Raw genomic sequence first — 27,043 nt, 5'->3', positions numbered from 1 at the left:
GTAAATTCTCTCCAATTTTCCTATTTTACATTATCCTGATTGTGATTGTATAAGCATGATTATAAACCACAATGCAAACATAAAGACCAACCACCTTGCCAAAACCGGTTTGGCTCAATAGATAGAGCATCGGCCTGCGGACTGAAAGGTCCCAGGTTCGATTCCGGTCAAGGGCATGTACCTTGGTTGCGGGCACATCCCCAGTAGGGGGTGTGCAGGAGGCAGCTGATCGATGATTCTCTCTCATCGATGTTTCTAGCTCTCTATCCCTCTCCCTTCCTCTCTGTAAAAAATCAATAAAAATTTTTAAAAAAAAGACCAACCACCTAAAATTCTACCCACCTAACACAGTAAGTTGTTACCCTTTTTCTACCTTCTTCTCCAGTACTCATTTCTATGTATATACTGTATATTTACCTCTATGTAAACATAATGAGGATCCAATTTAATTTTCTGCTCTTTAATAGCAATATTTTTCATATTCTGATTGTCTTCATAAAACCATATCTGCTTAATATTTTATCAGAAGGTGATGCACAATAATGTAATAAGTGTACAGAGTCTGAGGGTGCAGTTATTTTGCTTTAATGAATATTTAAACAATCATCTGTACCCATAATTTTTTCCTTGTTTTGCTTTATTTCCTTGGGATAATTGTTTAGAAATGAGTTACTGGGTGTTTTCTACCTTATATCCACCTTTTCATAAAGAAGACAGCCCCTCTATTTGTTGACATCTGCTTTATTCCTTTGCTGAAACTATGTCTTGCCAGTCCCCATCACTTCCCCATAGTAGGATTCAATTACCCCCATCCAAGGAGCCTTCATTAACTGAGTAACTAATCAACTAAACCCAAACTCCCATGCACATCCCTTTAAAACAATGTTCTCTCAGGCCTTTGCACATTATTGTCATAGGAATGTGTGAACTAATTCACACACCTTATGAGTTAGTCTCTATTCCCCATGGGCATGTTGCATGCCATTTACTTATACCCCTTTTCCCCCACCTTTGATGTGAGCTGTTCCCACAGCAGGCACTCAGGACAAGCCTGCTGCGGGGGATGTCTGTCTTCCCTACCAGTGAATCCAGCCTACCGATCATGCATGCCCACACTGCCTTCATCCTAAGTGCCCTCACCAATCATGGAAGCTCTTGCTCCCCAACACACAGATACTCACGACTGTGTTCCCGCACAAACCGGATCAGATCACATTGCTATAAAGAGAGAGAGAGAAAGAACAGAAACATGAGCAGAGTGGCCATATTTATTTGCCAGTGGGTAGATCGGTTTTTCTTTCGTGAATACGGAGATACATACAGAATATACAGGCATCCCCGCTGTGCCTTTAGGTCCCTAGGAAAACAAAACCAGAGCAAGTTACTGCTATGTGAATTGGAGTCTTTAACGTCAAAACAAAACCAAAGAAAAATACCGTCATTCTTTTTTTTTAGTTAAAAATTATGTTCTTGAGTACATTTATTTTATTTCAGAGCGACAGAAATCTCTGAATATGAATGACCCCATTTTGGTATTTTGGGAGTTTCCAAAATGGTGAAGAAGTACAAATGTTTGTCAACATGTATTATTGACAGTGGCTAAGACATGGAAACAACCCAAGTGTCCTTCGATGAATGATTAGATACAGATGTGGTACACACATACAGTGGAATACTACTCAGCCGTAGAAAAGATGAAATGTTGTCATTTGTGAAAACATGAATGGATCTTGAGACTATCATGCTAAGTGAAATAAGTCAGATGAAAGAAGTCAAGAACCATGTGATCTCACTCATGTGGGATATAAAAAGAAAGCAACAAGCAAACAAACAAGACAAACAAAAACTCATAGACACAGACAACAGTATGGTGGTTACCAAAGGGAAAGCAGGGTGGAGGTAGAAAAGGGTAAATGGGGTCAAATATATGGTGATGGAAAACCTTTTTTCTAAAAGGCACAGCTGGCAGAGAGGGATTAAGTTTTCCTGAACGGGTGGGTTACAATGCTCTTTCCCAGTTAAAGCAAGAGTGTCAAGTTCTTTGTTTCAGTGTCAGATCAATAAAGCTAAAGTCTGCTCAGAGTGAACTGAATTATTATATTTCTTAAAGATATTTGTACTAAAGATATAACACTTAGAAGTCATTTCTCATCAGAAAACTTGAAATTGTAAACAGAAGTCTTCCTAAAGCATGGCAAGAAGGAATTTATTGAGAACTCAGAGATACAGGTTTATTAAGAATCAAGGAGTTTGAGCCTGGCTGGTGTAGCTCAGTGGGTGAGCATCGGCTTATGAACCAGGAGGTCATGATTCAATTCCTCATGGTTTGATTCCCTGTCGGGGCTTGGTCCCCAGTGTGGGTCGTGCGGGAGGCGGCCAATTGATGTTTCTCTATCATCAATGTTTCTATCTTCTCTCCCTCTCTAAAAAAAAAAAAAAAAAAAAAAAAAATCAATAAAAACACATTTTAAACAAACAACAAAGAATCAAGGAGTTTAAAATGCAGGCAGCACCTATAACCTCTATATGTGTGAAAGAACCAAAGACAATTACATAGGAAAATGAGCCTTACACAAAGGAAGAACAGACACACTAAGCTCTTACTAGTAAATGGTGAGAGGTTATAAAAGAAAGGAGTACAATTAATTACTGAGATGAATCAAGAAGGTTCCTGAAAAAAAAGCAGTCCTTTCTTGACAGCTTAAGCCAATGATGGGCAACCTTTTGAGCTTGGTGTGTCAAACTTCGCCAAAAAACTGAGCATAACTCGGGTAGTGTGTAACTTTGAGGACAAAACTAACTCCAAGACTCTAGTCGCAAATGTTTCATCCTCAGGAGCAGCAAATGTTTCATCCTCGACATGCGGCCGCGTGTCATCGAAATGGCTACGCGTGTCAGTGCTGACACGCGTGTCATAGGTTCGTCATCACTGGCTTAAGCTTTTCTCTTTTCCCCTTCTTCCTTCCTTTATCAGAATCCGGCTTCTTCTTGGCAGGTGGCTCTCAACATGTTTGGGCACATGGATCCCTCTGAGCAACTGGTAAATGCTAAGATGCTGGCTTCAGAAAACGCTATTATTACATGCTCATACTCATATAATTTCACTGGCTCAACCACAAATGTCAATGAAAGAATCTTTGTTCTAAATGGCAACTGGGTCATCTGTCCATTGATTCACCCAATAACCAGTTAAATGTCTGCTGAATGCTGAAGTGCCCCCCACTATGATGCTGGTGTTAACCAGAACTGTCATGGCATCATGTTTCTACCCATGGGAGAATATCTTATTCCTGACCCAAATCAGGAAATTATACATCTCATTAAATAATGCTGAGTCATATCCTTCCCTTTACAACTTACGGCAGAAAACAGAAAAGAATGCACAGCCACATAAACAGAGAGAGGAACAGTTTCTTACAGATATTATAGAGGACTAGAGGCCCAGCACGCGAAATCGTTCGAGACCCAGACCCGGTGTGCCGCCGCGGGACCCCAGACCCGCCACACCGCGAGACCCATCAATGCACCTCCTGATGACCAGTCATTTGGTTATTATGGCGTTACGGCCACTGGCCTTTTATAATATAGATTAGAACTCTGGGGAGTATGTTCTAGAAGACTTAAGAGGCGTTTTTAGGCAGAGGCTGAGGATCAAGGGCCTGAGACAAAGAAGCAGCATTCTCCCAGATCAGCAGGAACAAGCACAAGACCAGGAAAATATGGGATTCCCCCAAAATGAGAGCTCCAGAATCTGAACAAGAGATAAATCCAAACTGGACCAGATTGGTTCATAGACTAGATTCTCACCCATACAACTAAGACTATTTATCAGTTAATACAAAAGAAATAAAAGATTGTAGCAGAGTATCCATTATAGGTAGTTGATTATTATTCTATGGATTCAGTCGTCCACAAAACACCCATGTTTTTTGTTTCCCTTATAAAGTCCCAAAGTAAGGGACTCCTCCAGGTAGTCAGAAAATATTCATAAAGCACAAAACAAGGTAAGCAGTTTCTTCACTCCTTACACAATGCCTCCTACACAAAACACAGGTGCTGGCAACATTTAGTTACTACTGACTGTGCTCATCAGGGGAGAGAGACATGTACATAAATCTTTACCATAACATGAGTGAGACTAAAATAGAGAAATAGATATTTATCAGAGAGAGAAAGATGTGCTACACTCTGTCCAGGAATGCTTCCAAAGGTGACATTCCTCTTATGATGGAACCATAGTGGAAAGTTGTAGTTATATTTCCAAATATCTCTGGAGTTTACATTTTGAGGACAGGAAGGTAATATTAATGTTTTGGGGAAACTCTATCAACTTGCCCAGCAGGATGAAACTTTATGAAGCTTATGTAACCCCATCCCTATTTTTAGAACATCAGTAAAAATAATAATAATAATAGTAGTAGCAGCTAATGTTTGCATTGAACTTTATAGTTCATATGTGTGTGTTTTTAATATATTTTATTGAATTTTTGCAGAGAGGAAGGGAGAGGGATAGAGAGTTAGAAACATTGATCAGCTGCCTCCTGCACACCCCCTACTGGGGATGTGCCCACAAGGTACATGCCCTCAACTGGAATCGAACCTGGGACCCTTCAGTCCGCAGGCAGACACTCTATCCACTGTGCCAAACCGGTTAGGGCTATAGTTCATATGTTTGATTATGTGATCCTCCCAGCTACCATTTGAGGTGGTTAGCATAGGATATGTCATCTCCGTTTTAGAGGTAAACTGTGACTCCGTGGCTGGCTAAAGGGCACACAGCTAGTAAAAAGCAGAATTTGGACTTGAACCCAGTGCTTCTGACTTTAAATTCTGTGCCCTTTCCATTTTACATCCTAGAAACCAGTAGCACACGTGAATCAGTTCTCACGGCTATACTTACTCTCCGTCCAGGGGGGCCGTGGGTTCCTTGAGATCCCTTTACACCTTTCAAACCTGCAGTGAGCTGCAGATGGAAATATGTGTTACTTTCCACATCATCTAGCCATGGGACGACCTCAGTGTAATAAGACTTTACAATTAAAAATAAATTTTTAACAAAGCAACTACTAATTCAAGTCCAGTAAATTCCTTACTTGTAACACAGATGTCCATTCTTAATCATTGGCAAACATCCATTTCCTTCTTAGCCTCTACATTTAGTGACATACTTTGCTCTGGCACTAGTTGTGCATTTAAATCTAAATTAGTTATAAACTAGGATTGGTGCAAAAAAATAAAAGCAAATGTACTAGGGCACCCAGAGATAATAAAATAAAAATAAAAAACACCTTTCATCTGCAAAGGATCAAATACAAAAAAATAATTGCCCACATACATAAGGGGAAATGGGAGGGCTGTGTCATTCCCATACGTTAAGGTGATGTTTATGGAGCTAATGAAATCTATCCAGCCAATGGAAAGTATCTGTTGAATTGCATCCCTTTCAGCTGATAATGACTGCTGATATTCCATTCAAACCTTAAAATGAAAGGACGTTTTCTCAACATTTTGTTTTTAAATAAGTATAACCTTCTACTCTGCACTTCACTAATTAGATCTCAACAGCTTTCCGTAAAATGAATACCCCAGATGACCTTGGTTATGGGTAGTGGGATTGTCAAAAAAAAAAAAAAAACCCTCAGGGACACCGTGGAAAGATGCCAGCTTCATTTCCACTCATAGGATCAATATTCTGGGCTGTAATGTGTGCCTTAGAGAAGACTGGATGACGCAGACAATCCTTGAAACAGCCAGATATCAATCTGTAAATCTTCATAATAGTTCAGAGTCACGGAACCATAGGCTTTCAGAGCTGAAAATGACCTTTGGTGTCATTTAGTTCAACTCTCATATTGTAGAAATAGAGACCCTGAAAAGGTGTATTGAAGATCACACAGCTAGGAAGTGCAATTTTAGATGTCCTTGGGATGGATCAATAATCCACATTTATTATTGCAACACAAAAGCCAGAGTTTTCAAGGAAACATGTTTTTATTTCTGGAATTATAGGCTACTTACTCTTAGTCCCCTAAATCCTTTGGGTCCAGGCTCCCCAGGAATTCCAGGATTGCCAATTTCACCCTGAAGATTCAGATATAAGAAAATCAATGGGAAATATTTGCTGTGAAAGAATAAAAATAATTATCTCCAATAATTATTAAATCTAATTGATCTTATACCTATACCAGATATTAATCACTAAGAGTCAATTTCTATCATTTGGAACTAAGTCATTGATACACTTAGATATTCTACAAACTATTTAAAATTTTCTAAGAATACAAATTTTTATGTATAAATATGTATAATGGCTATCTAATCAGTTAATAAAAATACCTAAGAAAAATGCTCAAAATTTAGGTAAAACATATGGAACATTGACTACATAAAATACTAAATAGTGAATTACTTCCTAAATTTATGAATCAATTCTCAAAAAGTTGAAGGTAAAAAAAAAATTTACTCTGACCATGGGAGAACTAATTTTATCATTTACTTATCTATGTGCTAATTTCACATTTATCCCCAAATTGAATAAGCTGTTTTTCCCCCTTTTTCAGTAAATTAGAAAATTGGTCCTCCACAATGAGAACTCTTGTCCTAACAGTTATCTGTATAGTCCCTTCTTGCACCCTTCTCTACCTAAGGAAAGAATCTCTTTTGGTAATTCATCAGTTAAAAGCACTTTTAAAAGAATCCAAATATTGTCTTTTTTTCCTATAGTTGATTTGATTTGCTTAATTGGACACCTTTTAAAATCTATATTCTAAATTTTAATTTGAGCATCAACTATATGGAAGACACTCTTCTAGACAAGACACTTAAAAAAAAGAAAATCTTAATACATAATTTCAGTGTATAAAACAGATGTAACACGAACTACTCTGATTGAAATGGAGGGTGTGTCTGGTTGTAGAACATGGAGATGGGTTTCAATCTGGTAGATGGTGAGGAATTCTGGAGATATTTGATCAGGAGAATAACAAAATTAAGGCTATGGTCTGGGGGGAAATCAAGTATTAGTAGTGTTTGGGATTAACTGAAGCAGGGAGAAGTGGGAAGTAGGAGACCAATGAGAAGAATATTGTAATCTTTCAGGTAAGAAGAAATAAAGGCCACAAAAATGAAGGACAGATAGCAATAGCTGAAGCCAACGGTTTTTAAAAAATATATTTTTTTATTGATTACTAGAGGCCTGGTGCACAAATTTGTGCACCAGTGGGGTCCCTTGGTCTGGCCTGTGGGATTGGGCTAAAACTGGCTCTCCGATATCCTCTGAGGGGTCCCAGATTGCGAGAGGGTTCAGGCCAGGCCAAGGGACTCCACTGGTGCATGGTCTGGGCCAGAGAGGGATGCAGGAGGTTGGCCAGCCAGGGAAGGACCGTGGGAGGGCTCCAGGGCATGTCCAGCCTGTCTCACTCAGTCCCTATTGGCAGGACCCCAGCAGCAAGCTAACTACCAGTCTGAGCATCGGCCCCCTGGTGGTCAGTGCACATCATAGTGAGCGGTTGAGCGGCCTTAGCATATCATTAGTATATTACACTTTGATTGGTTGACCGGACGACTGGACGATTGGACACTTAGCATATTAGGCTTTTATTATATAGGATTAGAAAGAGATGAAGGGAGAGAAACATTAATGTGAGAGCGAAACATGGATTGCTGGCTCCTACATGCCCCCTACTGGGGATCCTTTTGGTGCATAGGATGACATCCAACCAACTGAAACCACACCTTCCAGAGCTGAAGACCCAAGTTTTGAATGAGATCACTGAGTCAGAGAAATCAAGAAGAGGACAAAGGACTAAACTCGAGAGGACACCTAGAGTTAGGGTTTCCAGACAAGGGACATCAGGCAACAAAGAACAGGACAATCTTTTCCAATTTAAAGATTCATAGGTATAAATACAGTCCTTTTTTCATGAAGCCCAGGCAAAACAACCGCCTTGCTTTTTTGTTTGTTTCTTTGAGATCCATAAGTTTATCTCAATTCTTAACTAAAAGGTTAAGATCATGCTTATCTTGCCTAATAATAGACAAACATGTAAATTGACCATACCTCCGCTATGCCCACAGCCAATCAGAGTGAGTATGCAAATTAACCCAACAAAGATGGGTTAATTTGCATATGCAGGCACGGAGCAGCCAGGAGGGGCGGGATGCCTGCTATGAGGGGGAGGGGGGCAGTGGAGGGAGCTACAGGAGCAGTACTCCAAACAGAAGCGAGGACTTACTTGCTGGCTCCCAGGTGGGCCGGGAGCAGGGACTTGCCGGCTCCCGGGCGACTGGGAGTGAAGCCAGGGGAAGGAAGGCCTATTCTTGCAAGAATATCATGCAACAGGCCTCTAGTATGCATATATGCATAACCCATGGTCACAGACAATAGGTTAGTGAAGGCCTGGATAGGGGGAGGGAGCAGCATGGAGGGGGTTAATGGGGGGGAAAAGGGGACATCTATAATACTTTCAACAATAAAAATAAATAAATAAATTTTAAAAAGATCATGGTAATTTCAAAAGGTCATGTGTACAATACCTTTTGCCCCATATCTCCAGGGAATCCTCTTGCGCCCTATAATTTTCAGCAGAAAACATAAATAATTCAACACAACACTTCTACAGTATGATCATTTTTTTTTTTTGTATTATGTAGGTTTGATTCATCAATGAAAGAAATAATTGTTTTCCATATTTACCTGTCTTCCTTTTCGTCCTATATGACCATAGCCTGGGATGCCATAATCTCCCTGTGAACATATCAATTCATTTCAATTTCTCAAAATTAAAAGTTAATTGTATCCTATACTGGGCAGATTATATGTCAGGAGAGAAGCCCTGAGGGCTTCCAGGGGGACTGAGAGCCTGGCACAGCCGGAGCCACTAGAGCAGGTGCCCATTTCTTGGCCCTACTCCCCTCTTCTTGTTGTTGCCCTAGAGTTTTACAAGAAGGGGAGAGAAAAGGGCAGTGATGTTTTTCAAGTGACATGCATCTATATGGCCACTGTTGGTTGTTAGAATATTGAAGTGCCCATTCAAACTTATCCAGAACCCTCTCTGCATGCCCCCTTTCCCTCTGGCTGTTCTGCCTCACTTTAACAGATCAGCTATAGAATGAGAGCTGCAGGGGATGGGAGAAATGTCCCCACATCTACCTAGGAGGTGCTGAAATACCTTCACTCCTCCAAATGGTGCCAGCCCCCTTCTCTTTGCCTCAGAACTGAGCACTTGGAACAGGGAAAGGACAAGGGTCCTGAAACCTCCTACCTGTTTTCCTTGCTGTCCAGGTTGCCCCACTGGCCCAGGATCTCCAGGAATTCCAGGGTCTCCCTAGTAAATGGGACAAGAAGAGTTTCAGATGGGTAAAATCAAACCTAGCTCCCAGAGTAGGAAGCTCTGTCCACTAGATGGGAGACAGGGTTCTCAGGGAGAGTTCAATGCTATGTGAGGAGGTGGGGTGTAGAAAACAAATAATGATGTTCCCAAAGGTAAGCAGAAAACATCAGCAGAACCCATAGCTGGACTCAAGGACTGCTTTCCCAGGGTTACAGAAGGACTGAAGGAGAAGGCAAGGAGTGGAAAAGTTACTCTAGGGAAAAAATCAGTCATTTGCCCATCCAACAGTTATTTATTGTTGTGGAAAATAAACCATTGAACATGGTAGGTGGGCTCCTGGTTGGAAAGAGAGACAGACAGGCAATTCTAAACCTGTGTGATAAAGTTCAGGGTGCGATGGCATCAAAGAGAAGGGGAATCTAAATTATAATTGGTGGGGCTGGGAGGCTAGTTACCTGAAAAAGGAGCATGGATGCTGAGGCTTAAAGGATGAGATGGAAGGAGGGTCAAGGGAGGAGCGAGAATAATGCAAGTAGAGGGAAGGCACTGGTGAGAAGCCTCGGACAAGCATGCAGGAGGGAGAGGAATTATGAAGCCTGAGAGTTAAACATGGTCCATCAGCAGAGGGCCTTCTAAGCTACTCTAAAGTCTAGAGATTTTACTCAGGGCCCTGGGGAAGTTAAGAATGGCTACATAATTTGTGGGGCTCAGTGTAAAATGAAAGCACAGGGCTTCTGTTCAAATAGTAAGACTTTCAAGATGGGGACAGCACAACATTAAACCAATCTTGGGCCCTTCTAAGCTGGGCCACTATGGGACTGCCCTGGTTCCAGGCCCCTGAGCTCGCCCTAGGGGAGGGAGCTGCTAAAAGGATTTTAGCAGGGTGGCAAGATTATGACCAGAAAAGGTATGTTGAGTTGAGAACTACATGCACAAGTAGACTCGAGTTGACACTCCCTCCACGCCCGCCGCCAGCCCCTCCAATCTCCTACTCTCAGCTCAACTTTGCCACCATGGTTTTCAAAGTTGTTTTATGATGGGTGAGATCACTGTGTCCCGCCTAGTGAAATGGGGCAGTTTCATGGAGAGGTAAGCAGTTACTTCTCAATGGGAGAAAAAGAATGTATTAGCACTATCCTGTTGTCTGTGTCAATGAGTTTTGTTTGTTTGTTGTCAGAGGAGAATAGGGATAAATGGGTCAAATATATGGTGATGGGAGGAGACTAAACTTGGGTGAGCTTACAATGCAATATACAGACGATGTATTATGGAATTGTGGACTTAAAACTTATATAAGCTTATTAACCAATATCATCCCTCCAAAGTTCTAAATAAATAAATAAATAAATAAATAAATAAATAAGTAAGTAAGTAAGTAAATAAAATCCCATCGATCTATTAGCAGAAAACTGGTGGGTGGTTGATGGCGTCTGGATTCAAACATGTGAAGAATTAACATGAAAATCAAGAAAAGAACAGAAGTAAATTTTCCTCTCAGTATTTGAAATCTACAAGAAATAACACAAACTTTTTTCCCCGAAGGTCCAGGTCTTCCAGCACTCCCTTCAGCTCCCACTGGTCCAGGAGAACCCTGGAAAAAAAGGAGAAGTGGGAATGGAGCGCTGCAGCAATGCTTAGGAAACCCAGTAGATTAGGCCTGCTTTTCTTCATGTCATCTCCAATAGCGCCTGGATGCTTTCATGGCAAGGAAGCCAGCCACCCAGGGAGAGAGACATCTGGGCTGAAACCAGATGACTCAGGCTATCGTCCTGGCTAGAGCACCACAAGTCTTCATCTGCAAGGACACTACTGTCCATATGAGGCCTTAAGAGAGAAACAGAAAAGGCACCTTTGACTAAACACACACGGTTTCTGAGTGTGGCCAATGTGCTGTAATGCACTGGTTTTGCTGAGCAAGATACTGTACCGTCATCGGCACGTTTGTGCCTGGCACCATGCACACACACAAAGTGGTGTGCTGAATGTGTTTCAGTTTCCCAATCTGAAAATGGGCAAAAATGTCTTTTAGAAGCATGTTGGGAAGATAACAGAGCAAACACTGGTATCCCTAGCCTGCTGAACTCTTACCAGCTGAGCTGAAGAATTGAACAGCTTCAGAACATTTTTCGTATGAATCCCTCACCATCCAAACTCCCATTACTCACTGTCAGAAACTCAGGAACCAGATAGGTTCAGAGCGTGAATTCAAAGCTGAACTTGGGTATTAAATAAATGTGAGTAGTAAGGGATCTTTGTAGAGGCAATTTCAAATATCCACAGTCAATGGAGAATTGCATGGCCCAGATAATTTTTAGAAGTTAGAAAAACTTAATGTATTCAGTTTTGAAATGTTCATGAATCAATAAGATTTCTACTCTTCCAAATGTTTTCTTAGGCGGATCCAATGGGTCTGTGCTTTCTAAGTAAAACCCAGTGAAGGAGAAAGAGGAGTGCCTAAGCTATGTACAAGGATCGTGAGCTGTGCTAAAAGTTTGTCGCAAATTTGCCCCAAGTTAATTTAAAAATGAAATACTTCTGCCCAGCCAGCATAACTCAGTGGTTAAGCACTGACCTATGAACCAGGAGGTCATGGTTTGATTCCCGGTCAGGGTACATGCCTGGGTTGCGGGCTTGATCCCCAGTAGGGGAAGTGCAGGAGGCAGCCTTTCGATGATTCTCATCATTGATGTTTCTATCTCTCTCTCCCTCTCCCTTCCTCTCTGAAATCAATAAGATATATATTTTAAAAATGAAATACTCCCTATGTAGATAATATAAAACAAACTATATATGAAGGTGTTTCCAAAGCGAGAGGAAAATAAAGACTGGAGACAACTGACTAAGGTTTCTGAGTCACTCACCTGAGGTCCTTTGTGCCCCTGGCTCCCCTTCTCTCCTTTGCTGCCAGGAATCCCATTGGACCCCTTTTGTGGTAACGAAAGAAACACAGTGCGATGAAGTCAATGAGAACTTACATTCTTCAAGTGTGCATTTGAAACACCCCCATGTTAAAGCAGGAAAAGGCAATGCTCTAACCCTTCAAGCAGCCTTTTAACTGGGAGGTTAAGCATTATTTAAAAAAGGAACTGAGGGGAGGCCCAGCCTCAGGGGTACAGATCTTATTGAGCAAGTCTCAGGTTGGGTATAAAACCCTCATCCCTCTCTGACAGGGAGAAATGGAAAAGAGACCAAAGAGAGAAATAAAACCCATGGGAAAAGGAAGTAAGACACAAGCAATAGTCAGATGGTTCCTTTTATGGGGCAGGTCCCTGCTTTCAATGTGTAAAATAGAAACCAGAGTTGTTTCAAGTTAGCACAAAAGGGTGTTTTAGCAGCAGACCCATCAGAGGAATTAAAGCACATTTTCTGCCATAGTTACCATCAAATGCATGGTTCCCACATGGTTCTGTGAGAAGAGAGGTGCTGGTAATGTTTCCCACTATCAAAGTTCCAGCTATACAGCGGCCCTGGCTGCCCCGTGCAGATGGTGGTTGGAGCCACTGGGTTTGGTTCAGTCTAAGTACCAAAGGACTCTGGAGTGGCTGAGACTAAGTCACCCCTCTCCTCACAAAGCCGGGGGATGGATCTAGGTTGGTCCCATAGTTATTTAATTTAGAGGATCTGCTACCTGGTGGCTTGGTTCGGGGACCCCAGAACCACTCAAGAGAATCCCAAATTCCAGATTAGTATTAATAATCTGGAACTTTTTAGAAGAAAAAATGAATTCTTGGGAAGGTCTTAGAATGTACACATGGGCACAGGCTCTTCCAAACAAGTTCAGGCTGAAAGTGGACTCCATAAGGTGACTAAATACCTACATGCTACAAAGCTGTTACCTAGGAATGACTCTAGCATCCTTCTAAGGTGAAAGAGAGACACCCATGTCCTGACTCCAATGCCCATATCATTAGTGATGAGACTAAGAAAACACACAAATGGCTCCCATAAAGTCCTCTCAGTGATGTTCTAGAAATGTGGTCGGCAAACTCACTAGTCAACAGAGCCAAATATCAACAGTACAATGATTGAAATGTCTTTTGAGAGCCCAATTTTTTAAACTTAAACTTCTTCTAATGCCACTTCTTCAAAATAGACTCGCCCAGGCCGTGGTATTTTGTGGAAGAGCCACACTCAAGGGCCAAAGAGCCGCATGTGGCTCGTGAGCCACAGTTTGTGAACCACGGTTCTAGAAGCACTGTCCCCCACTACGGAGTTAGCTTTAGGTGAGTTGAATAACATCTTCCAATTCCTAACTTTCTTTCATGGGAGTCTGTCTGCAGGACCTCAGTTAAAAAAAACCAATTTGTTGATCCTGATATTGATTACTAATACAATACTAAGGTCTTAATAATTCATTATCACTACCATGCAGACGTAGTACCACGTGAGCACAAGAGCATGCCTTTATCAGTGAGCTGCAAATGTAGGGGCAGGTTAGATGGAGCAAAACCCCCCACCATGGTGGGAAATGTAGAATTCCAGAGACAGGTACCGTGGAGGAGGAAGGGAAGAGATTAAAAATTTCTCATTCTTTGTTTTTATACAGAACGACCTGCCCTCTTCGCATCAGAACAACTCAGTATTACTTTTTATAAATTTAAATTCTTTATTGTTTAAAGTATTACATAAGTCTTCTTTTCCCCCATTGACCTCTCCCTGATCACCCCCACCCCCAGCACAACTCATCATTATTTTTCAATTATTTATAAACTATTCCAACACACCTGTGAGCCTTGTAATCCTTCAGCTCCCAGAGCGCCTGCAGGTCCAGGATCTCCCGGCTCCCCCTGAAGAATGAGAGTTTTCAGTGTCAAGGTTTTCTCCACCTGGTTCCCACAGAGGTCATCGCTTCATAATTCCTAGTGCTACAGTACACAAAGGTTGTTTCTTATTCTGGTAGAGAATTTCACTCTATTTCAGTCATTCTCAGTGCACGTGAAAAGCATTCAAGGACACAGCATTTGGGATTGTATACATCGTCTTTCCTATGAAGTGTCTGTGAAGAAGGCTTTGCCTTAGGTCTGGCCCGTCCTGTTCCTGGCAGCTGAACTGATCCCCTCTCCCTTCCCAGTCAGTGGGGATCATGTCCAATGCCTGGCACTTCCTACAACACCCTAGTCCAATGCTCACTATCCCCAGTGCATTTGTGTGTGAGCATCTCCTTGGCCTCATCTACCACCGAGGACAGTAAGCGAAGGATACTCACCGGGACCCCCTGGGGCCCCCTGTGGCCTGCTCTTCCCTGGAGGAGGAAAAGCAAAGTGTTAGTGTCCAGATGGAGGTTCCTGAGAGGCAAGTCAGCCTGCCTCATTCTCTGATAGACATATAGGTAACAAGCAACTCAAAGTAATGGCTTCCTTGAGGTACTTTCCAAAGACGAGTTTTCACGCCAGGCACTTAGTTACAGATCAATATTTGGGGGATTGATTGCAAACCGATCCAAAGGTCATTATAGACCCAGCTCCAGGCTGACAACCTCTGACAATTACCCAGGAGGCTGTTTTAACAACCAAACCATCCTGAAGAGCCTGTCTTCTATCTTTCCTCTCCCGTAAGTTCCACAAAGCCCTGTCTGCTCGGCAGAGGCTTTCTGTGTGACAACAACCTGTGTCACCCCCAGCTCTCTGTCCTGGCCCCTGAGTGTACCAAAGTGTTAGATACAGTGCTTCGTCTGGGCCCACTGGGGTTTGTTTCCATGGAATCCTACCAGGAGGAAATGAATGATGAGGTCTGTTCTACCCTGTTGTGGTCCAAATGGCACCTCCAGGTTCATCTGAGAAAAGCCGGGCTGATCTCTGAAGCTGAAATCGGTCTGCATCTCTCCAGAAACGGCTCCCGTTGCCAGCTCAGGCTCTCCACCTAGTGGCTGTCTTTGCCACACCCTCTCCTTCCCAGAGGGTAGCCAAGCTGGAAAAGGATTCAGGCCCCCCAGATCCTAACTTCTTTTTCCCATGAGAGCAACCAGATCCATACTCTCCCCTCCTCACCTACCACCCCTGCCTGTTTGAGAGAGCTGCGGACACAACTCAACCATCAACTTCCTTTGTTGTGATCAACAACTATGATTACTTTAGGTACAAAACAATATAAAATGTCATCCATTTGTTCATTCATTCATCTGTGTCCTTAGAAGGCAGCCATGAGCTCAGCCTGCCCTTTTAAGCCTGTGTGACACAGAGGGTTTGCACAATAAACTTTACCCAGGGTGGTTAGGAACCCAGATCCAGGAGTGTGACAGTCTCAGTTCTAACCTTGGTCTAACACCTACTACCTATCTTCGTCCTGGGCAAGGTGCCCAAGGTTCCTTGATTTTTCTTATCTGTAAACTGGACATAATAATAGTATCTACCTCACAGAATTATTATGAGGATTAAATGAATTAATACTTGAAAGTAATATGATCAGGATCTGGCCTAAAATAGATGCTATAGAAGTATAAATCCATACTATTATAATAAGCATTATGTGTGTGACAGGCAAAAGGCAGTGGACCTGAAATGTTATTTTAAATGCTCTGGTTCTCGGTACATTAATTTTTTTTTTCAACAGCCAGTGCAACAATTAATTGACATAAGTTGAAATTGTGTCAGCAGGAGGCAATGACTTAGGATGGTTTGTATTTTTAGGATTTATCATCCACTTAAGATTCTCTGACCCTCATAGGGAATTGTGACCTTCACTGGAAAGGTGGGGAGAGGGTAGAAAAGCTTGGTCTTGTTTTATATCCACATTGCCGTATTTAATTTGGGAGAAAAGAGGGTGCAAAGGTAGAGATGGGTGGGGAAGTGAATGAAGATGGGGGAAGGAGGCTGAGAACCTCCTGTCCTGGGAGTGACTCAGAACAGCAATTTTCATCCTTTTCCATCTCATGGCACATATAAACTAATTACTAAAATTCTGCAGTATTTGAGAAAAAAAGATGGCGACCGGCAGGAAGGTAGGGAGAGAGAGAGTGTGAGTGAGGAACCCATAGAGGAGAGTGTAGATGTGTGTGGTGTGTGTGTGTGTATGAGATAGGGTCAGTTAGATTCTGCAGGTCTTCCAAGGGGCTCCCGAACAGGGCAGCCCTAGACGGCGGAGCCCCGCGCACAAAGCGGACACTTCTCGGCGGTTGGTGCGGACGCAGAGACCACGCCATCTTGGGAAACAGAGCTGCCTGAGACTCGGATCCTGGCTTCTAACACAAACCAGGACCCTGCAGCCACTGGGGACAGAGAACTGCTATCACAGCTTCAGACAAACAACAAGAATCCAGACTTCCCGGCAGATTTCCGTGAGTCAAAGAGCCTATCCCCCTCCTCGCAGGCGCTGATAGCACCAGAGTAACTGATAGACCCGCCCCTCCCCCAAGCTGCTCACGGGCGCGCGCACAGACAGCGCCATAGTAACTGATAGACCCGCCCCTGGCCCAAGCTGCCGAGCTTTGCGCAGGGACGCGCTCCCGCTTAGGGAATTTGGCGCGCGCTCGCGCACGGGACAGAAGCAGCTCCCCGTCGGGGAAATCTGTCAGTGCGCACAGAGGGCTCCCCTTCGGGGAATTTGGCTCGCGGGTCACAGCTCCCCCTTCGGAGATTCTTAAGAGGGGCTTCCCTTTGGGGAATTTGGCGCGCAGGACGGACTCCGCCCCCCTGCTGGGACTTTGGGAGAGTGCACTGAGCCGGCTCACCTTCAGGTTCTTAAGAATGTGCGCTCTAGCCGGTTTGGCTCAGTAGAGAGAGCACACACAGGACGCAGCCCCACTTCAGGGAATTTGGCACGCCGGACACAGCTGCCTGGGATCCCTGACTCACAGCGCATTCACACTAAGAGCCAGCGACCCCAATTGTTGGTGCGTGCACACACAGGGACCCTGATTCTCAACGAGAAACCGCACAAGGCAACAGAGACTTTGACACTCGAGTCTTGGTGCAGACACAGGAAACTCTGACTCCTGGCACATGCTAAGGATCTCATTCTCGGCACATACCAACAGTGTGGTGCAGACAGGGCCCCTGATTCTAAATGTGCACACGAGACCACACGGAACACTGGGGACACTGATCCTGGGCAAGTCTGGTTCCCACCAACCAAAGACAGCCACACGTCCTAGTGTCAGTGCACTTCAGTGAAACTAGGGTGGAGCGAAGTCCCCACAGCACACGGCCCAGGTCCACGCAAACAGAAGCTTGAGCTTTCTGGTAATAGCCAGAATGGGGAAACGAAATAACTCACAGAGGAAAGAAAATGTGGAGTCGCCAAGAAAGGAAATTAGTGAAAATGAAGCTTGCAACATGACCGAAAAGGAGTTCAGAGTAATGGTCATGGAATTTATACATCGGATGGATGAGAAAATCAACAACTTATGCAAGAATCAGGAAGAAATGAAAAGTGATATAGCTACAATCAAAAACACCATGGAAAGTTTCAACAGTAGATTACAAGAAGCAGAGGACCGAATTAGTGAGTTAGAAGATCAGGTACAGAAACAAGCTCAAGCTGAACAGCAATTGGAGAAAAAAATTAAAAAGCAGGAGGAAAGCCTAAGGGAACTTCGGGACAACATGAAACGAAGTAACATGCGTATAATAGGGCTGCCAGAAGGACAAGAAGAGCAGCAGGGATTAGAAAATCTATTTGAAGAAATAATGACAGAAAACTTCCCGGATATGGGAAAGATAAAAGTTACGCAAGTAAAGAGAGTCCCAAGCAGGATCAACCCCAAAAGACCCACACCAAGACATGTCATAATTTCAATGGCAAATATAAATGATAAAGAGAGAATCCTAAAGGCGGCAAGAGAGAGACAGAGAGTTACCTACAAAGGAACACCCATCAGATTGTCAAATGATTACTCATCAGAAACACAACAAGCTAGAAGTGAATGGAAGGAGGTATACAAAGTGTTGCAAAGCAAAGGACTGAATCCAAGAATACTATATCCAGCAAGACTATCAATCAAAATTGAAGGGGAAATCAGGAGCTTTGCAGACAAAAAAAGCCTCAGGGAGTTTATCACCACCAAACCAGCAATGCAAGAATTGCTAAAGGGAATACTGTAAAAAGAAGAAATAAACAGGTAAGAAGGAATACAGACACAAAAATAGATATGACTGCAAACAAATACCTTTCAGTAATAACTTTAAATGTAAACGGACTAAATGCTCCAATCAAAAGACATCGAGTAGCTGAATGGATAAAAAAACACGACCCATATATATGCTGTCTACAAGAGACCCACCTCAAAACAAGAGACTCACACAGATTGAAAGTGAAGGGATGGAAAAATATCTTTCAGGCAAATGGAAATGAAAAAAAAGCTGGGGTAGCAATACTTATATCTGACAAAATAGACCTCAAAGTAAATGCCATAACAAGAGATAAGGAAGGCCACTTCATAATACTAAAGGGAGAAATCCAACAAGAAGAAATAATTCTGGTAAACATATACGCTCCCAATATAGGAGCACCCAAATACATAAAAAAACTCCTGGAGGATATCAAGGGAGAGATTAATAGCAACACAATCATAGTAGGAGACTTTAATACCCCACTATCACCACTGGACAAATCCTCTAAACAAAAAATCAGCAAAGAAACAGCAATCCTAAATGACTCACTAGACCAGATGGAATTAATTGACATCTTCAGAACATTTCACCCCAAAGCCACAGAATATACATTCTTCTCAAGTGCACATGGGTCATTTTCAAAGATAGACCATATGCTGGGTCACAGGCAAAGTCTCTTCAAATTCAAGAAGATAGAAATTATATCAAGCACCTTCTCAGATCACAGTGGCATAAAACTGGAAATCAACTACAATAAATACAATCCAAAGAAATCAAACACATGGAGACTAAACAGCATGCTATTAAACAAGGACTGGGTCACCAGAGAGATCAAGGAAGAATTAAAAAACATCATGGCAACAAATGACAATGAAAACACAACAATCCAAAATCTATGGGACACAGCGAAAGCAGTCTTGAGAGGGAAGTTCATAGCTCTACAGGCCTATTGCAAAAAACAAGAAACAATGGTAATAAATTACTTAACCCTACAACTCAAAGAGCTAGAAAAAGAGCAGCAAGAAAAGCCCAGTGTAACCAGAAGGAAGGAAATAACAAAGATCAGAGCGGAGATAAATGACATAGAGACCAAAGAAACAATACATAAGATCAACAAAACCAAGAGCTGGTTCTTTGAAAGGATAAACAAGATTGATGGACCTCTAGCCAGGCTCACCAAGAAGCAAAGAGAGAGGACCCAAATAAACAAAATCAGAAATGAAAGAGGTGAAATAACAACAGACCCTGCTGAGATACAAAGGATTGTTACAAAATACTACGAACAACTCTATTCCAACAAACTGGACAATCTGGAGGAAATGGACATATTCCTAGAAAAATATAACCTTCCAAAAATCAATCAAGAAGAATCTAAACAGCTCAATAGGCCAATAACTATGGACGAAATTGAAGCAGTCATCAAAAAGCTTCCGGCAAACAAAAGCCCGGGGCCTGATGGCTTCACAGGAGAGTTTTACCAAACATTCAAGGAAGAACTAAAACCTATCCTCCTCAGACTATTCCAAAAAATTCAAGTGGAAGGAACACTTCCAAGCTCCTTCTATGAAGCCAGCATCACCCTAATACCAAAACCAGATAAAGACAACACAATGAAAGAGAATTACAGACCAATATCCCTCATGAACATAGATGCCAAAATCCTCAACAAAATTCTAGCAAATCGGCTCCAGCAGTACATCAGAAAGATCATACACCATGACCAAGTAGGATTTATCCCAGGAATGCAAGGATGGTACAATATCCGCAAATCAATAAACGTGATACATCACATAAACAAATTGAAAGATAAAAATCACATAGTCATATCAATTGATGCAGAAAAAGCATTTGACAAAATCCAACACCCTTTCTTGATAAAAGCTCTCAACAAGGTGGGAATAGATGGCTCATACCTCAACATAATAAAAGCTATATATGATAAACCCACAGCAAACATCATACTCAATGGACAAAAACTAAAGACATTTCCCCTAAGAACAGGAACAAGACAGGGATGCCCACTCTCACCACTCCTGTTTGACATAGTACTGGAAGTATTAGCCATTGCAATTAGACAAGAAGAAGAAATAAAAGGCATCCAGATTGGAAAAGAACAAGTAAAGCTGTCTTTATTTGCAGACGACATGATATTGTACATAAAAAATCCGAAAGACTCCGTCAAAAAACTAATAGACTTAATAAATGAATTCGGCAATGTAGCAGGATACAAAATTAACGCCAAGAAATCTATGGCCTTTCTATACACCAATAGTGAACTTACAGACAGAGAGACTAAAAAGGCAATCCCATTTACCATCGCACCAAAAAAATTAAGATACCTAGGAATAAACTTAACTAAGGAGGTAAAAGACCTATACACGGAAAACTACAGGACACTGAAAAAAGAGATAGAGGAAGACGTAAACAGATGGAAGAACATACCATGTTCATGGATTGGTAGAATCAACATCATTAAAATGTCCATACTACCCAAAGCAATCTATAGATTCAATGCACTCCCCATTAAAATACCAACGGCATATTTCACAGACCTTGAAAGAACTCTCCAAAAATTCATCTGGAATAAAAAAAGACCCCGAATAGCCACAGCAATCCTGAGAAAGAAGAATAAAGTAGGAGGGATCTCAATACCAGATTTCAAGCTGTATTACAAAGCCACTGTTCTCAAAACAGCCTGGTACTGGCACAAGAACAGACATATAGATCAATGGAACAGAATAGAGAATCCAGATATTGACCCAAACCACTATGCTCAATTAATATTTGACAAAGGAGGCATGAACATACAATGGAATAAAGACAGTCTCTTCAATAAATGGTGTTGGGAAAATTGGACAGATACATGCAAAAAAATGAAGCTTGATCACCAACTTACGCCATACACAAAAATAAACTCAAAATGGATACAGGACTTAAACATAAGACGGGAAACCATAAAAATACTAGAGCAATCCACAGGCAGCAAAATCTCAGACATATGCCAAAAGAAATTCTTCACTGACACTGCCCCTAGGGCAATGGAAGCTAAAGAGAAAATTAACAAATGGGACTACATCAAAATAAAAAGCTTTTTCACAGCAAAAGAAACCATCAACAAAACAACAAGAAGGCCCACTGCATGGGAGAACATATTTGCAAATGGCATCACTGATAAAGGTTTAATCTCCAACATCTACAGGCAGCTTATACAACTTAATAAAAGGAAGATAAATGATCCAATAAAAAAATGGGCAACAGACCTAACTAGAATCTTTTCAAAAGAAGACAGAAGGAAGGCCAAGAGACACATGAAAACTTGCTCAACGTCACTAATTATCCGAGAGATGCAAATCAAAACAACAATGCGGTACCATCTCACACCTGTCAGAATGGCTATCATCAACAAATCAACAAACGACAAGTGTTGGCGAGGATGCGGAGAAAAAGGAACCCTCGTGCACTGCTGGTGGGATTGCAGACTGGTGCAGCCACTGTGGAGAACAGTATGGAGTTTCCTCAAAAAACTGAAAATGGAACTCCCATTTGACCCAGTAATCCCACTCCTGGGAATATATCCGAAGAAACTAGAAACACCAATTAGAAAGGATATATGCACCCCTATGTTCATAGCAGCGCAATTCACCATAGCTAAGATTTGGAAACAGCCTAGGTGCCCGTCAGCAGATGACTGGATCAGAAAACTGTGGTACATCTACACAATGGAATACTATGCTGCCATAAAAAAGAAGGAATTCTCATCATTTGCAGCAACCTGGGAGGAATTGGAGAACATTATGTTAAGTGAAATAAGTCAGTCAATGAAAGAAAAATACCACATGATCTCACTCATTTATGGATAATAAAGAACATTATAAACTTGAACAAAAAGATAGATACAGAGACAGTAAAGCATCAAACAGACTGTCAAATTACAAGGGGAAGGTTAGGGAGAGGTGGGGGAGATAAGAGATCAATCAAAGGACTTGTATGCATGCATATAAGCATAACCAATGGATGCAAAACTCTGGGGGGTGGGGGCATATATGGGAGTGGGGTGTGGGGAGGGCAATGGTAAGATATGTACACATATAATACCTTAATAAAAAAAATTGAAAAAAAAAAATAAAAAAAATAAAAAAAAATAAAATTCTGCAGTATACCAAAAAATACATCTTTTGCCGATCTGACAAAAAATAGGTATAATTTTTATTCATTTGCAAAAATAAAATACTAATAGTAATTACCCGTTTTGCTCCAAAGTGACTTTTTAAAAAAATCAGGTGCCTATGCGTACATATAAGAATTTCTGGTACCAAGAGGTAACCAATCAGATGCAACCTTACTATGCAATGTGACCATTAAGATGCAACTTTATTATAGGACCTATATATTTACAGTTTAAGACTGTATTCATACCTGATGGCTATTGTTTTGGCTGTTGTCTTTTTTTTTTATTATTATTTGTTGTCATTTTTTGTCAATCTAAGGGAAAAGAAGTCAGTGCCCCTGACTAAACGACCAGGTATCGCATGTTTTAAAAATCCTTGCCGCCGCACATTGGTTGAAAATGGCTGACTTAGAGTAATCAGCTAGTGTATCCAAGTAGTAATCCACCTTCCCCCGCCTCCCCACCCGCCCTACCATCTTTTTAAAAAAGTGCCTGATTGAAAGTGACAGTTACAAAGTTATTTCAAACTAAAAGTATTTTCTCTTAAACCAACAAAAATACATAGTTAGCTTTAAATTTTATAGCATTTAGCTCATCTTGCTGCTCTCTTGCTTCTTCTGATTAATTGTAATTCTCTTGTGTGGAAAAGAGGGCAAAGTCCCAAGGAATTTTACCAGAAGCACTGGAAGCCTAAGCTATCCTTAGGCACAATTCCCTTAAGAACTATGATTCAAGACCAACAAAGGCAAGAGGAAATTAAAACACATCTATCTGCTATCTATCCCGGAGAGAAAGGCCATCAGCCACAGCCTTCTAAGTGATGAGATTACAAGATTGTAATAAAAAAGAAAGCCAAGTATTTTCTGTTCCCACTTGAATAAAATGCAGGGCCAGATCTAGGACCGTGTACATTGTTTTCTTTTTAGAATCTCCATGCTGAGCGTGTGATAAAGGGGTTTCTCACACATTATCAATACCATTTCTAATTTTGAAGTCCACAAAGAGAAAAGTGATTTCTAGGCTGTTCCTTAAAAAGAAGGGAAAATCTATTATCGTTGTTTTAGCCTTGATATCACATGAGATGCTATAAAGTTATACGAGGACCTTGAGGTTGCCACTAATCGCCAGTGTTCGGGTTCATCCAGGAAGAAATGATCTGTGTTTCTTCTTTCCCCCCGGCCATATAAGAAGAGCGTTTACCCAGTTCCTAATATTCATATAGAAGCTCAAGGATACTACGCTATTAAAGGAGGGCTTTTGTGTTTAAGTCACTGACTCTCTTCAAAGACATTCAAAGGCTTCTGGGAGGGAGATAGGGGCAAGCGAATTGTGTCACAGTGATTCTCAAACAGGAGCAACTTTGCTCCCATCTGACCCCTCACCATCCACCACCAACTTTTGGCAATATCTGCAGGCATTTTTGGGTGTCACAACTGGGGGTGAGGGGAGGTGCTACTGGCATCTAGTGGGTAGAGACCAGGAATGCTGTGAAATATTCTCTAATGCACAGGATAGCCTCTCGTGACAAATTATCTGGCCCAAAATGTCAATAGTGTCAACGTATCAGCCCCAGACCAGCTGACTCTGCGGTAACAAATATTTGGAATACCTCTGTGGCAACTTCAGGCGATCAGGAGGGGAAATAAATGTCCATGAAAATACTCACCGTGTCTCCACTGGAATTAGGACTGCCTTGCGTCCCTTTCTGTCCGGTTCTACCCTAGAAATACAACAACCCCCCAAGATCTTAAAGTGAAAGGTGCTAAATAAATTACAAAGGCATCAGCATCGAAACCTCAGGCACTATTAAAACATAAGAACAAAAGTGTCATTCTAGACTCTTCCTGCATATTAACACTATTGGATATATATATCCATTCAAGAGGAAAATGGGATAGTAACATGCATTGCTATTACCAGTTTCCCTACATATCGCCTGCCAGAAACACAGTAATTTTGCCCATAGAAGTGTAACCTCCTACAGACATATGGCTCTTTTCAATGTGAACCTCGGGGGGTTTGTTCAATTCTAGATGGATTACATATTTTACTAATTCATTTGGACTTTATTAAAACAACATACTTAATCAACTCATATAAGTAAAACAGATCAATTACTTGTCTTCCTTGTTGTCCTTCAGAGCCCTTCTGTCCTTTGATGTTACTGTTTTGTCCTGGATTACCCTAGAGGAAGATTTAAAAAGAATTTCAGAATTTAAAAAAAAAAATCAGCTTTCTATTTTTTTCAAAATGGTACAAAAACTTGGGTTAAGTGATGAGGAGTGTGATGTGAGAAACTTGGGTTACTTGGGCTAATGATGAGGGGTGTGAGAAAATCCTCCATATTTGAATCTCATAGATGTTTGAAAAAGTGAAAGTAATAGTCCCCCAAGTTTGAAGGGTGCGTGGCAGTGAATAACAAATCATTAGAGTGCATGCTGAAGCCATGTGAATTTTCTATCTCTGTGTTGGCAGCTTCACTGATGCACTAGTCCAACATGCTTCTGCCACTCCCTCAGTTGTGCAATAAGATTCCCCTGGAATCAACTCCACAAATAGGGAATCTATGCGAGTAGAAGCCCAATAAGCAAAACTATGGGGATTTCCCCTCCAAAAGAACTTGAACGTCTCAACCTACATAGGGATGAATAAAGTGGGACTTTAGTTCCCAGTTTTGAATTTTGTACGTAGTCAGCCCCAATCAGATTTCTCCCAAACAAAAAGCCTCTGTCAACCTACCTCCCCCGCTCCCAAGACAAGCTGTTGCCTACGGGCCAGCAGGAGACACAGGGAAAGGAAACAACTGTGGAACAAGTTAATTCAGAGCCAACCGGGCCCTGGTAACTTACAGGATCCCCTGGGAAGCCCTTCTCCCCATACTCTCCAGGGGGGCCTCTGGCACCTGGGCTGCCCTGAAAAATAAAACAAAATGAGTTTCCGAGTTAGCTTGTAGGAGGTTTCATAATAATATTAAAATGTCAAGTGCTGTGTGTGTTTGGAGGGGCGGAAATCAATCAGATAAAATGATCCATGTTCCTTACCACTTTAATTAATGTGAATTTAATGGTTACATATTGCTCCTGGGTACTGTATTGAACATCCCAGCCAGTCTAGCAACTTCTGGCATCTATAATTAAGTTGCCAACAGGAGACCTCTACAGGGATGTTCCATTCTTAACTCAAACTCACTTTTTTTCCAACTGAACTTGCGCAAGCCAGGATCCTTATAGGCATTTGGACTAACCCCTAATTTCCTTCCCCTCTAGTCACCTAGATCTGGATATCTTATGTCCCGGACTCAGGACTAGGATGAAATAAGCAAGTCACCTATGGTGCAAAATTTAGGGAAGTACTCACTCTGTGCATAAGGAGGGTTTCCCTAAACTTTGCACATAGGTGTTCACTCCAATCTAGGCTCTGCCATCTCCTTGATTAATATGTTCTGTTTCTGTTCTCACTGCCATTCCTTTACTTGAGGCTTCATCAGTTCTCATCTTGATTGTTACAGATTTGCCTCTTATCTTTGCCTAGTATCCAACATAGCCTCCAGACTACTGCCAAGTAATATTTCTAACCTGCAAATCAATTATGATCTCCCCGCTTAAAATCTTTCAAAGGCTCCCTATTCCCCAATGGTTAAAAGCCCAACTCCTCCTCATGGCTCACCAGTGCCTTCCTGCTCTTTTCCCAGCACCTCTTGAACCTGACTACCCTCTACCTCTACTCTAATACTCCTACCAGGCAGAACAACTGCAGTGTCCCCAAGCCTCCGGGTCTTTGCTTACGCTGTTCCCTCTGTCTGGAATGCCCTTCCTCCATGTCTTGCTAATGTCTATTCATCTTCAGCTCAGGAACCATTTCCTCCAGGGAGACTTCCTGAACTTCTACCCCACCCTGCTGAGTGAGGATCCTTCTCTGGGCTCCCTTGTAGATGCCTGCAACACGGCCCCAAGCACATTCTGTGTTGCCATTAGCTATCGATATGTCTGTCTCCCCAACTACACTGCAGAATCCTGAGGACAAGGACAGGGTGGTTCATTTCTGATTGTTTGGTGCATAACTCAGTGCCTGGCACACCCCAGGTATTCAAAAATATTTGATAAATAAATGTATCAGAACATAAAAGCAGAGCTGCTTGGAACCAAGTAAGCATGTATTAATTCATGAAATGAATTTAAATTATTAAAAAGTATTAACTTTTGAAATGAACCTAAAATAAAAGTTTCACTGTGATTTGCTATACCAAAGTCACCAAAGTAATTTTGCTTTTTCTCTTGCTTCCCCCCCCGCCCCCCCCCCCCCCCAATGCAATGAAGAGAACATGAAAGCTGCTGACAGGCGAAAGCATTCATTTGCAGACTTCTGAAAAACAGGCCCATAGAGCATCTCACATGCCTTGAGATTTCTAATGGGAAATTCTTGAAAATTACATAGTTACCCACTTGTTCCAAACTGATTGCAGCACCTCTTCCGTGGTAACAAGCCTTCATTATGTA

At 41.8% G+C, this 27,043-nt stretch overlaps 1 protein-coding gene across 1 annotated transcript in view; it reads right to left on the bottom strand.

Annotated features, from left to right (window-relative positions):
* Positions 1 to 27,043, bottom strand: part of COL6A5 (collagen type VI alpha 5 chain) — a 139,038-nt gene that overhangs the window by 34,352 nt on the left and 77,643 nt on the right. Inside the window, exons 18-31 of the mRNA XM_079795429.1 lie at positions 25,397 to 25,459; positions 24,666 to 24,731; positions 24,214 to 24,267; positions 14,539 to 14,574; positions 14,057 to 14,119; positions 12,194 to 12,256; positions 10,861 to 10,923; positions 9,264 to 9,326; positions 8,696 to 8,746; positions 8,536 to 8,571; positions 6,019 to 6,081; positions 4,901 to 4,963; positions 1,322 to 1,357; positions 1,182 to 1,218 (exon numbers count right to left, since the gene is read on the bottom strand). Of these exons, the coding sequence (XP_079651555.1) occupies positions 1,182 to 1,218; positions 1,322 to 1,357; positions 4,901 to 4,963; positions 6,019 to 6,081; positions 8,536 to 8,571; positions 8,696 to 8,746; positions 9,264 to 9,326; positions 10,861 to 10,923; positions 12,194 to 12,256; positions 14,057 to 14,119; positions 14,539 to 14,574; positions 24,214 to 24,267; positions 24,666 to 24,731; positions 25,397 to 25,459 (757 nt within the window). The remainder of the gene's footprint in view (positions 1 to 1,181; positions 1,219 to 1,321; positions 1,358 to 4,900; positions 4,964 to 6,018; positions 6,082 to 8,535; positions 8,572 to 8,695; positions 8,747 to 9,263; positions 9,327 to 10,860; positions 10,924 to 12,193; positions 12,257 to 14,056; positions 14,120 to 14,538; positions 14,575 to 24,213; positions 24,268 to 24,665; positions 24,732 to 25,396; positions 25,460 to 27,043) is intronic.

Source organism: Cnephaeus nilssonii (assembly GCF_951640355.1).
Source record: "Cnephaeus nilssonii genome assembly, chromosome: 17".
NCBI classification, from domain to species: Eukaryota; Metazoa; Chordata; class Mammalia; order Chiroptera; family Vespertilionidae; genus Cnephaeus; species Cnephaeus nilssonii.
This window is presented reverse-complemented; position numbering and strand designations above follow the sequence as displayed.